We start from the raw sequence: 13,465 nt of genomic DNA, 5'->3' as shown, positions 1-13,465 counted from the left end.
TAAAGAAACAATTTAATATAATCTTTAATTAATGATGATGTTTATAAAGTTGTGACTCAGATGGTATCAAATAATAACAATTAAAACGAGACAAATGCAAAAGTCTCCTTTAAAATTGCTAAAAGTGTAAAAGTGAAAAAGATTTAAATAAAAATCTGTTACTTACAGTCAACGATGAGTTTGGTTCCTCCACCAAACGTCAACCACAGTGATACAAACTCATCAAGTGGTCGTACAAAAACCTCCTGCACTGTCAACAAGCAGCTACCCACTGAAAATTCACATCTTTTTCTCTCAAAAATGGATTATTACCAGCTGATTTAATGCACCAACATTTTCAATAGATTTAAACTGAAATTTCTCTTTGAATTTGAACGATTTGATCACTTTTACACATCAGTCTCTTTACATGATCAAAACTGATGTGGATCAGTTACAATATTCTCATTCTACATTTTAATTTATGGTTTAAAAAATGCAATTTCAAGTTATTTCAAATGAATAACATTTTACAAAGTCAGCTCCAACAGTGGCCAAGAAATTGTCTTTTTAAAGCTAAAACTGCTGAATCCAGTTTAAAAATGCAAATATTCTCACATCAGCATCTGCTGTTGATGCTCAGCTGTATTTGTCAAATCTTTTCTTCAGTTCCATGAAGAAGAAAGTTGCTTTTAATCCAAGCTGTGTTTGTGTTGATTTTGTCTGCTCGTGCCTTCAGTGTGTTGAGAGCAGAGACATCATTTCCATAGAGAGGAGGCTTTGCATCATCAGCTGATCTGAGAAGGTTTATAGTGGTGTTAGTTCAACACTGCAGGACTCAGATCTGTCAGTCAACACAGCAGAAAGCACAAGCAGCATGACTCTCATCACCATCCTCATCTGGACGCTGACCTGCTGCTCTTTTACAGGTTTGTTCCCTCACAACCTCAAAGATGTCCTTGTGTCTTTTCTCTCCTCTCTTTCTGCTGATAAATGATGTGTTTTTGTCTGCAGGATGCAGCGGTCAGGTGACTGTGACTCAGCCTGCAGTGATCACATCTGCTCCAGGATCCACTGTCGCTCTCACCTGTAAAACAAATCCTGCTGTTCACAGCCGCTGTTATAATGGACAATCATATGGTGATTGTATGTCCTGGTATCAGCAGAAACCTGGACAGCCTCCACAGCTGCTAGTAAGAAATGTGAGAATAAATCATTCAGGAACAGCAGCTCGGTTTAGTGGCAGTGGCAGCAGCACCGACTTCACTTTGACCATCAGTGGAGTTCAGACTCAAGATGAAGCAGTTTATTACTGTCAGAGTTATCACAATAGAGACGTGTTGACACAGTGATTTAGAGTGGAACAAAAACCTCCCTCAGTCAGAGAGCAGAGACACTGAGATGTTCCAGCAGCTGCTGAAGAGGAAGAGACTCTGACACAGACCAGTGAACACACAACTGACAGAAACATCACTGACAACTACTTTAGTCACACAAACTGGCTCAAACACTGATTGATCGGATTATCAAAAGAATCCTGACAAGTTTATTTGTGCAGCCAAATTCATAAACAATCATATTCCAAGTGTGAAGATTCCATCACAACAATCTAACCTGCTGAAAATGACAACATGAACAGATTTCTGTTCTTCAGCATTGAGCTGGAGAAAGTTTTAACACTAACTCACTAACTGAGTTGTTAAATACACTTACTGGAAGAAACTAAGGGACTGTAGCCACGTTATGACTTTAAATATAAAGTTGTGTGTCATCTGCATAAAAACAGTAACAGATGTGATTTCCTATTAGCTGAGCAAGATGCAGCTTGAAGACAGTGAAGAGGCCCGAGAATGGATCCCTGAGGAACCCCACATGTGATCTTTGTTCACTCTGACTTCTAGTGACCAACTGAGACAAAGTGTCCCTGTGTTGGAAGTAAGATTTGAACCAATTGAGTACAGAACCAGTACATCCCAGCCACTTTTTCCAGCTGTGTCAAATGCAGCACTGAGGTCCAGCAAAACCAGGACAGCAGTTTTAGATGCATCACTCTTGACATTTATGTCGGTCAAGGCTTTAACAGGTGCAGCCTCAGTGCTGTGGTCTGGGGGAAATCCAGACTGAAAATATATTTTTAAAATGTTTTTAAGCATGAAGGAGTGGATCAGTTGAAAAACAGCTCTTTCATTGATCTTTCCCAGGAATGGAAGGGTTGTTATGGGTCTGTTGCTGCATTAAAGTCTCTTATTTTGTCCCTGACTGAGCCTTAATGTGGTTCCTGAAACAATGTTAGACAATTGGAGGCAGTTCCCATGAACTATAGTGATCCATTGTCCATGTGCAAAGACATTGACATTTATGTTCCAGAGGAACAAGCGAAGATATTTGAGTCCACTACAAGGGATCAACTCTTCTTTAATCTCTGTTATAGATTTCATGCTGGTCCAATTACAGCATCTAAACTATAAACTGCATGTTGCACTGATCCAAAACAACCAGAGTGAGTCAGAGTCAAACATTTCTCATCAACAGCCAGAACCTGCTGATGTAATCATGAGAAATTTGCATGTTTATATATGAACAAGAGGAATCTCATGAAAAAGTCCAAATGCACCACACAGGTTCCTTCATGAAGGGTGACATTCATCGGTGCTTCTCCTGATATCCTAGTTTCTTGTGATTGTTGTGGATTCAGTGACAATGAAGATAAAATAGCAAGTTTCTGGCACACGTGACTGATCACGTCATGTCATTCTAACAGATGGAACCCAAGCTGAGATTTGAGCAAAAAACAGCAATAATCAGAAATTTTTTATTACATTAATGCAGTGGAGTCATTAAATCTCCATGATTGTGTCTCTGACAGCAGGTCAGAATGTAAACTGATGAATAAGACACAATTATTGAAAAAAAAGTAGAAAATTAAAGCAACAGTAGTCAAAAATTAACTTAATAAAAGGTTTTATTCAGCTCTCAGTGGAAAAAATGTGACTCCTCCTCATGTGTGTCTGTGTTTCACTAGAACAGGTGAGTTTCTGTCTTCTGCAGAACATTTGCATGTTTTTCTGCATGGTTGCTCCTCAGAGTTTAAAGTTCTGATGTGACAGAGAGTCTGAACTCTTTTCACGCTCTCACACTGAAAACTTCAGCATCACCATGTTGTCAATAATTCTGACTGTCATCTTTCTGAGTCAGGGTGAGACTTTTCAACATTGTTTGATTTCATCCTCTTCTTCTTTCCAAGGAGGCTGAAATCATTTCATTTTTACATCATAACTGCTCCTCCAGGCTCTTTTCAACTGCTCTTTTTAACATTTGTTGTTTGTCATTTCAGAATCTTCTGCCAACAACTTTCTGACTCAGGCTGATAAATTCAAGTCTGTTAGTGTTGGAGGGTCTGTGACCATCAGCGCCACAGGAAGCTCAAATATTGGCAGCTATCTCAGCTGGTACCTTCAGAAACCTGGACAGGCTCCTAAACTTCTGATATATTCTGTATCAAGTCTCAACACAGGAACGCCGTCTCGATTCAGTGGCAGCAGATCTGGTTCTCAGTACACTCTAACCATCACTGGTGTTCAGGCTGAAGATGCTGGAGATTATTACTGTCTGGGCTACGTTGGTAGCGGAGTGTTGACACAGTGATTTAGAGCCGTACAAAAACCTCCCTCAGTGTGACTGAAGTGAAAACAGCAGCTGCAGCTGCAGACGATGAAGAGTCACCAGCAGAACTGGTTCAGTCAACACCAGAGTCACCAAGTACAAACCAGATTCATTTAAACACAAGTCAAGTCAGTTTAAAAGCTTCAAAATAACCATGAAAAATACACAAATACTCAGTTTAACCATTAATAGATGAATGATATATTTCAAGTTACAACTGATACAAAATCATTAGTAATAATTAACCATTAAATCAGTAATTACATTTACTCAAGTGCTGCTTCTATGTGCAGATTTGATGAACTTTGCTTCATTCATGCCAAATTTGTTATGATACTGTAATTAAACAAATAATGCAGAGAACATAAAGGAATAAACTCCTATCAGCCATGAAACACATTCATGTTCATATTCATGAATATAAATTAATCTACAACGAGCTTTAACCATCTCTTCGAACATGTTTTATTATATTTTGACACTGGGATATTACTCCTCTTCTTCAACTATGATTGTTTGAGTTTTTCCACATTTCCTGTTGAAAACAGACAAAAACTAAAGACAAATGTGGAGTAAAGATGGTTGATGACCAGATTGTGATGCTTTATTTGAAAATAGTATCAGTGAAGATAAACAACCAAGCAGAAATGTCTTCATCACTTCAAGCTTTAATAACAACATCATCATCATCATCATCATCACCAACAGGAGCAACATGACAATGATTTAGCGCTCTCACATCTAGCTGCTGAGCTACACACGTGATTGTGTCAGACGTGACAGCCGTGTTGTTCTCTGACACACAAACTACAAACATTTAAAGTCATCTTGCTCAGAGCAGCAGCCGTGTTCCTCCTGCTCTCCCCACACACACAGCTCCTGTGCTGGGCTTCATCCAGCCCCTCTAGCCTTTACACTGGCTCCTGAGGATGGACGGGCTCTGAACGTGGCCATGATGGTTGACCTTGCAGGAGTAATTCTCTCCTTTCATCCAGCTCTCCTTGCTCAGGGTCAGGGTGCTGACGCTGCTGTAGCTTCCGCTCTTCTCTTCCTCTGAGGTGGTCAGGACGCCCTCTGTCACCTCCGTACCGTCCACCTCCCAGCTCACCTGGGCTCCCTGAGGAGAGTACTTGGTCAGCAGGCAGGCCAGCGTGGCCGAGCCCCCAGGGAGCTGCTCAGAGGAGGGGGAGAGCAGAGAGACGGAGGGTCTGGTCATGGTGCCGGCTGGAGGGAGAGCAGAGACACGCACGTCAACTCTGACTGCATCTGACATATTTACAGCTACACTTCAATCATACGTCCTTAATCAGTGTTTGCTCTGTTTAATATTGAGTCAAAGCAGTAAATAATTCACGTCTTTAGTGACTGGCTTGAAATAAATGTGTGTTCAGTTACAGACTTTGACATCTGTCTGTTTCACTTCCCTTTCTCAGCTTTAAACGAACAAACGATCGACTCAAACTAAAATCTCTGCACATTTTACATTTATCGAATTACATCGTATTCAGATTTTAGATCATTAAAGATAATAAAATCAGTGAAACTGTGAAATATTTTACACGTTAAAATCATGAAAGTAGATCTTGGACACGCTTTCTCAAACATTAACAACTAATAAAGTTTATGATTGTAAATAAAAGATGAAATTCTCGAAGAATCAACATTAACAGTCTCTTGTTAATTTTACTGAAATATAAACAGACTTTTCAAATTCGCTGATTCAGGTTTTACAACACAAACTTAACAATCCTACAAACAAACAAAATCTATAAAAATATGATGACTTTAAAATAACGTTCTTTGTCTTTGGTAAAATTAAAAACTGTTGACATGTTTTGAACAGTAAAGATAAATTTACTTACAGAATATGATGAGTTTGGTTCCTCCACCAAACGTGAACCACAGTGATACAAACTCATCAAGTGGTCGTACAAAAACCTCCTCACTGTCAACAAGCAGCTACCCACTGAAAATTCACATCTTTTTCTCTCAAAAATGGCTTATTACCAGTTTATTTAATGCACCAACATTTTCAATAGATTTAAACTGAAATTTCTCTTTGAGCAGCTTGAAGACAGTGAAGAGGCCCGAGAATGGATCCCTGAGGAACCCCACATGTGATCTTTGTTCACTCTGACTTCTAGTGACCAACTGAGACAAAGTGATTTTGGAAGTAAGATTTGAACCAATTGAGTCCAGAACCAGTACATCCCAGCCACTTTTTCCAGTTGTGTCAAATGCAGCACTGAGGTCCAGCAAAACCAGGACAGTAGTTTTAGATGCATCACTCTTGACATCTATGTCGGTCAAGGCTTTAACAGGTGCAGTCTCAGTGCTGTGGTCTGGGGGAAATCCAAACTGAAAATATATTTTAAAAATGTTTTTAAGCATGAAGGAGTGGATCAGTTGAAAAACAGCTCTTTCATTGATCTTTCCCAGGAATGGAAGGGTTGTTATGGCCCTTTTGCTGCATCAAATCTTACTCTGATAATGTGGTTCCTGAAACAATGTGAGCCAATTGGAGGCAGTTCCCATGAACTATAGTGATCCATTGTCCATGTGCAAAGATACTGACATTTCAGTTCCAGAGGAACAAGCGAAGGTACCTGAGCCCACTACAAGGGATCAACTCTTCTTTAATCTCTGTTATAGATTTCATGCTGGTCCAATTACAGCATCTAAACTATAAACTGCATGTTGCACTGATCCAAAACAACCAGAGTGAGTCAGAGTCAAACATTTCTCATCAACAGCCAGAACCTGCTGATGTAATCATGAGAAATTTGCATGTTTATAGAAGAACAAGATTAATCTCGTGAAAAAGAGCAAAAACCAGCAATAATCAGACATTTTTGATGACATTAATGCAGTGGAGTCATGAAAGCTCCATGTTTGTGTCTCTGACAGCAGGTCAGAATATAAACTTGTTAATGAGAAATAATTAATGAAAGAAAGTAGAAATTTAACTTAATAAAAGGTTTTATTCAACTCTCAGTGGAAAAAGTGTGACTCCTCCTCATGTGTCTGTGTTTCACTAGAACAGGTGAGTTTCTGTCTTCTGCAGAACATTTGCATGTTTTTCTGCATGGTTGCTCCTCAGAGTTTAAAGTTCTGATGTCACAGAGAGTCTGAACTCTTTTCACGCTCTCACACTGAAAACTTCAGCATCACCATGTTGTCAATAATTCTGACTGTCATCTTTCTGAGTCAGGGTGAGACTTTTCAACATTGTTTGATTTAATCCTCTTCTTCTTTCCAAGGAGGCTGAACTCATTTCATTTTTACATCATAACTGCTCCTCCAGGCTCTTTTCAACTGCTCTTTTTAACATTTGTTGTTTGTCATTTCAGAATCTTCTGCCAACAACTTTCTGACTCAGGCTGATAAATTCAAGTCTGTTAGTGTTGGAGGGTCTGTGACCATCAGCGCCACAGGAAGCTCAAATATTGGCAATGATCTCAGCTGGTACCTTCAGAAACCTGGACAGGCTCCTAAACTTCTGATATACAGGGTATCAAGTCTCTACACAGGAACGCCGTCTCGATTCAGTGGCAGCAGATCTGGTTCTCAGTACACTCTAACCATCACTGGTGTTCAGGCTGAAGATGCTGGAGATTATTACTGTCTGGGTGCACATGGTGGAGGAGTGTTGACACAGTGATTTAGAGCCGTACAAAAACCTCCCTCAGTGTGACTGAAGTGAAAACAGCAGCTGCAGCTGCAGACGATGAAGAGTCACCAGCAGAACTGGTTCAGTCAACACCAGAGTCACCAAGTACAAACCAGATTCATTTCAACACAAGTCAAGTCAGTTTGATACTTAAACCGGTAATGTAGGAATAATATATTACAGTTTATAACAGACACAAGATTATTAGTAATAATTAACCATTAAATCAGTAATTACATTTACTCAAGTGCTGCTTCTTTGGGCAGATTTGATGAACTTTGCTTCATTTATTCTGAATATTTATGATACTGTTATTTAACAAATGATGCAGAGAACATCTAATCAGCATCAACTCAAACTCCTTCCATTTTAAATCCGTATCACTCTGGTTTTAGGCCACATCACCGTTTTCTCACCACCACCAGTTTAATCATCAATATTCTAACTATCCTGGATGAGAGAAGTTATTTTACCTCCATATTCATGAACCTCTCTCAGGCTTTTGACTCAGTAGATCACTCATTCATCCTTGAAATGTTCAACAACACTGGTTTTGGTTTTTGTCCTCTTCACAATTTGTAAAAATATTATATTTTCAATTCATAACTACTCATCTCATTTACACGCACATGATACAGTCTCATACTGTATCACAAGCTCCTCTGAAATAACCAAAAAATCCTCCTCAAACAGCATTTATGCATCTTAAAAACTGCCCCAAACTTGCAATTATTTTTTTTTTCCTTGGTGGAGATTCAGATTGCAAGAATGAAACAACCTGTCCAGTGTCAGAACCTACGGTGGCTGTCAGTGGACAAAACTGATTTACTTTTTCCAGTCACGTCCAGCCAGGGCACCTGCAGGTCCCATCAGGAGGGATCTTCATCAACATTTAGGAAAAACAGTTTTACTGCTAAGTGACCTAGAATGCTGTGGTGTTCATACACTATCAGAAGCATGTTTTTATGTTTTATTTGATTTCTGATGATGTATAATAGAAAATAGACACTGGACCTTTATTGAACAGTCTAGTTTTTAAAACGTTTCTGTTTCTCATTGTTTTTGTGGCATTATTTGCAACATGTATTATCTGTTTTTTCTTCTCACATTTTGTCGGTTTTTCCTTTAATTTGCATTTTCATAGTAAGAATCGTCTGATTTTTGTCTGTGGAGAAACTGGAGGCATTTCCCTGTTGCGTTTGTGTCTTCTGACTGGGGTTTTTCCAGCTGGTTTTGGACTGTGCTGCGGTCCAGTATTGAGCAGTGGAAACGGCCACATCGGTGTCTTGGTCCCTCAACCAAATGTCCTGTTTCCTGACCTGAGTCACACCTCTGCCCTCTGCCCTTGAGCACGCCACACCTGAAGCCACACCTCTGCCACCACGATGTTTCCTTCCCAGATGGAACCCAGTCTTTCACTGCTGCTGTGTTTGATGCCATCAGAACAGGGACACGGTGCCAGATGGTCTGCTGAATGTGTTCAGGGCCCTAAACACACGTATAAGCCTGAAATAATGTAAATTATTCAGATTAAACCTGGATCTGAAGAGCTTTTGTCGAGATCACTGAATTACTGGGGAGTCTGGGGAGCTTCTGGGACAGTTTAAGTCATTCACAGAAACAATAACACCAAACTGCTGACGAATCCACCTCCCATGTCAAGATAAACAGGCAGTGCAGTCTCAGTCTGGGAACACAAGAGGGAAGCATCTTTACGTGGTAGAAGCACCTCAAACCTCAGGCAGCCACAACAGCTCACAAGGAGACTGGAAATACAGGCGGAAACATTCAGGAAATGAGAGAGCAGGCAGATGTTCTGCAGAAGAATGCAGTGCAGACGTGAGGTTCTGGAGGAGCAGATCCATTAATGGAAGATAATCTGATTTTCATGGACCAAGAAAACCACAATACTAATTACTAATATTGACACATTTCTTTTTTTATTTTAATACAGATGTAGATGTTCTTATACAGTTTGTGAGGTAAATAATTAAAGATTCTGTTGTCATTTACAAGATTTCTGTCAGATATTTAACTGTTCAGGTTTTAAATTTCATCAGATGAAAATATATTTAAGAATTTAATGGTATCATTTAATTGAAAATGGAGAAAAAAAACAAGAAAAATTAATAAAATGTGCAGTGACTCCTCATGTGTGTCTGTGTTTCACTAGAACAGGTGAGTTTCTGTCCTCTGCAGAACATTTGCATGTTTTTCTGCATGGTTGCTCCTCAGAGTTTAAAGTTCTGATGTCACAGAGAGTCTGAACTCTTTTCACGCTCTCACACTGAAAACTTCAGCATCACCATGTTGTCAATAATTCTGACTGTCATCTTTCTGAGTCAGGGTGAGACTTTTCAACATTGTTTGATTTCATCCTCTTCTTCTTTCCAAGGAGGCTGAAATCATTTCATTTTTACATCATAACTGCTCCTCCAGGCTCTTTTCAACTGCTCTTTTTAACATTTGTTGTTTGTCATTTCAGAATCTTCTGCCAACAACTTTCTCACTCAGGCTGATAAATTCAAGTCTGTTAGTGTTGGAGGGTCTGTGACCATCAGCGCCACAGGAAGCTCAAATATTGGAAATAATCTTCACTGGTACCTTCAGAAACCTGGACAGGCTCCTAAACTTCTGATATATTCTGTATCAAGTCTCAACACAGGAACGCCGTCTCGATTCAGTGGCAGCAGATCTGGTTCTCAGTACACTCTAACCATCGCTGGTGTTCAGGCTGAAGATGAAGCAGATTATTACTGTCTGGGAGCGTTCACACAGTGATTTAGAGCCGTACAAAAACCTCCCTCAGTGTGACTGAAGTGAAAACAGCAGCTGCAGCTGCAGACGATGAAGAGTCACCAGCAGAACTGGTTCAGTCAACACCAGAGTCACCAAGTACAAACCAGAGTCATTTAAACACAAGTCAAATAAGTTTAAAAGCTTTAAAATAACCATGAAAAATACAGAAATACTCAGTATAACCATTAATAGAGGAATGATATATTACAAGTTACAACTGACCATTTTAAAATTTATAACTGACACAAAATCATTAGTAATAATTAACCATTAAATCAGTAATTACATTTACGCAAGTGCTGCTTCTATGTGCAGATTTGCTTCATTTATTTTGATTATTTATGATACTGTAATAAAACAAATAATGAAGAGAACATAAAGGAATAAACTCCTATCAGCCCTGAAACACATTCATGTTCATATTCATAAATATAAATCAATCTACAACGAGCTGTAACCATCTCTTCTAATATGATTTATTATATTTTGACACTGGGATATTACTCCTCTTCTTCAACTATGATTGTTTGAGTTTTTCCACATTTCCTGTTGAAAACAGACAAAAACTAAAGACAAATGTGGAGTAAAGATGGTTGATGACCAGATTGTGATGCTTTATTTGAAAATAGTATCAGTGAAGATAAACAACCAAGCAGAAATGTCTTCATCACTTCAAGCTTTAATAGCAACATCATCATCATCATCATCATCATCACCAACAGGAGCAACATGACAATGATTTAACGCTCTCACATCTAGCTGCTGAGCTACACACGTGATTGTGTCAGACGTGACAGCCGTGTTGTTCTCTGACACACAAACTACAAACATTTAAAGTCATCTTGCTCAGAGCAGCAGCCGTGTTCCTCCTGCTCTCCCCACACACACAGCTCCTGTGCTGGGCTTCATCCAGCCCCTCTAGCCTTTACACTGGCTCCTGAGGATGGACGGGCTCTGAACGTGGCCATGATGGTTGACCTTGCAGGAGTAATTCTCTCCTTTCATCCAGCTCTCCTTGCTCAGGGTCAGGGTGCTGACGCTGCTGTAGCTTCCGCTCTTCTCCTCCTCTGAGGTGGTCAGGACGCCCTCTGTCACCTCCGTACCGTCCACCTCCCAGCTCACCTGGGCTCCCTGAGGAGAGTACTTGGTCAGCAGGCAGGCCAGCGTGGCCGAGCCCCCAGGGAGCTGCTCAGAGGAGGGGGAGAGCAGAGAGACGGAGGGTCTGGTCATGGTGCCGGCTGGAGGGGAGAGCAGAGACACGCACGTCAACTCTGACTGCATCTGACATATTTACAGCTACACTTCAATCATACGTCCTTAATCAGTGTTTGCTCTGTTTAATATTGAGTTAAAGCAGTAAATAATTCACGTCTTTAGTGACTGGCTTGAAATAAATGTGTGTTCAGTTACAGACTTTGACATCTGTCTGTTTCACTTCCCTTTCTCAGCTTTAAACGAACAAACGATCGACTCAAACTAAAATCTCTGCACATTTTACATTTATCGAATTACATCGTATTCAGATTTTGGATCATTAAAGATAATAAAATCAGTGAAACTGTGAAATATTTTACACGTTAAAATCATGAAAGTAGATCTTGGACACGCTTTCTCAAACATTAACAACTAATAAAGTTTATAATTGTAAATAAAAGATGAAATTCTCCAAGAATCAACATTAACAGTCTCTTGTTAATTTTACTGAAATATAAACAGACTTTTCAAATTCGCTGATTTAGGTTTTACAATACAAACTTAACAATCCTACAAACAAACAAAATCTATAAAAATATGATGACTTTAAAATAATGTTCTTTGTCTTTGGTAAAATTAAAAACTGTTGACATGTTTTGAATAGTAAAGATAAATTTACTTACAGAATATGATGAGTTTGGTTCCTCCACCAAACGTCCACCACAGTGATACAAACTCATCAAGTGGTCGTACAAAAACCTCCTGCACTGTCAACAAGCAGCTACCCACTGAAAATTCACATCTTTTTCTCTCAAAAATGGATTATTACCAGCTGATTTAATGCACCAACATTTTCAATAGATTCAAACTGAAATTTCTCTTTGAATTTGAACGATTTGATCACTTTTACACATCAGTCTCTTTACATGATCAAAACTGATGTGGATCAGTTACAATATTCTCATTCTACATTTTAATTTATGGTTTAAGAAAATGCAATTTCAAGTCATTTCAAATGAATAACATTTTACAAATTCAGCTCCAAAAGTGGCCAAGAAATTGTCTTTTTAAAGCTAAAACTGCTGAATCCAGTTTAAAAATGCCAACATTCTCACATCAGCATCTGTTGTTGATGCTCAGCTGTATTTGTCAAATCTTTTCTTCAGTTCCATTCAGAAGAAAGTTGCTTTTATTCCAAGCTGTGTTTGTGTTGATTTTGTCTGCTCGTGCCTTCAGTGTGTTGAGAGCAGAGACATCATTTCCATAGAGAGGAGGCTTTGCATCATCAGCTGATCTGAGAAGGTTTATAGTGGTGTTAGTTCAACACTGCAGGACTCAGATCTGTCAGTCAACACAGCAGAAAGCACAAGCAGCATGACTCTCATCACCATCCTCATCTGGACGCTGACCTGCTGCTCTTTTACAGGTTTGTTCCCTCACAACCTCAAAGATGTCCTTGTGTCTTTTCTCTCCTCTCTTTCTGCTGATAAATGATGTGTTTTTGTCTGCAGGATGCAGCGGTCAGGTGACTGTGACTCAGCCTGCAGTGATCACATCTGCTCCAGGATCCACTGTCGCTCTCACCTGTAAAACAAACCCTGCTGTTGACAGCTGTTATGATGGACAATCAAATAGTGATTGTATGTTCTGGTTTCAACAGAAACCTGGACAGCCTCCACAGCTGCTAGTAAGAAATGTCAGAATAAATCATTCAGGAACAGCAGCTCGGTTTAGTGGCAGTGGCAGCAGCACCGACTTCACTTTGACCATCAGTGGAGTTCAGACTCAAGATGAAGCAGTTTATTACTGTCTGGGTGCACATGATGATGGAACGTTCACACAGTGATTTAGAGTGGAACAAAAACCTCCCTCAGTCAGAGAACAGAGACACTGAGATGTTCCAGCAGCTGCTGAAGAGGAAGAGACTCTGACACAGACCAGTGAACACACAACTGACAGAAACATCACTGACAACTACTTTAATCACACAAACAGACTCAAACACTGTTTGATCGGATTATCAACCAAATCCTAACAAGTTTATTTGTGCAGTCAAAATCACACACAATCATATTTCAAGTGTGAAGATCCCATCACAATAGTCTACCGGTAACCTTCTGAAAATGACAACATGAACAATTTTCTCTGTGTGTTCTCCAG

At 39.6% G+C, this 13,465-nt stretch overlaps 1 long non-coding RNA gene and 2 gene segments (V, D, J or C); 1 reads left to right on the top strand and 2 right to left on the bottom strand.

Annotated features, from left to right (window-relative positions):
• Positions 1-845: 845 nt before the first annotated feature.
• Positions 846-2,238, top strand: LOC115248087 (uncharacterized). Its single transcript, XR_003887111.1, has 2 exons — positions 846-908; positions 994-2,238. It is a non-coding gene; the product is annotated as an uncharacterized lncRNA (long non-coding RNA).
• Positions 2,239-4,290: 2,052 nt separating this feature from the next.
• LOC115248845 (Ig lambda-1 chain C region-like) lies at positions 4,291-6,301 on the bottom strand. The segment is given in 3 exon segments: positions 4,291-4,866; positions 5,505-5,557; positions 6,249-6,301. Coding segments are annotated over 3 exon segments (426 nt in total).
• Positions 6,302-10,770: 4,469 nt separating this feature from the next.
• On the bottom strand, positions 10,771-12,127 carry LOC115248071 (Ig lambda-1 chain C region-like; the record flags this gene model as incomplete). The annotated part of the segment is given in 2 exon segments: positions 10,771-11,349; positions 11,989-12,127. Coding segments are annotated over 2 exon segments (459 nt in total), but the record flags the coding sequence as incomplete, so codon positions are not given.
• Between the last annotated feature and the right edge of the window lie 1,338 nt (positions 12,128-13,465).

The sequence above is a fragment of the Takifugu rubripes genome, chromosome 2, assembly GCF_901000725.2.
Source record: "Takifugu rubripes chromosome 2, fTakRub1.2, whole genome shotgun sequence".
Lineage (NCBI taxonomy): Eukaryota > Metazoa > Chordata > Actinopteri > Tetraodontiformes > Tetraodontidae > Takifugu > Takifugu rubripes.
Note: the sequence above shows the minus strand (reverse complement) of the source record. Positions and strands in the feature narration are given on the sequence as shown.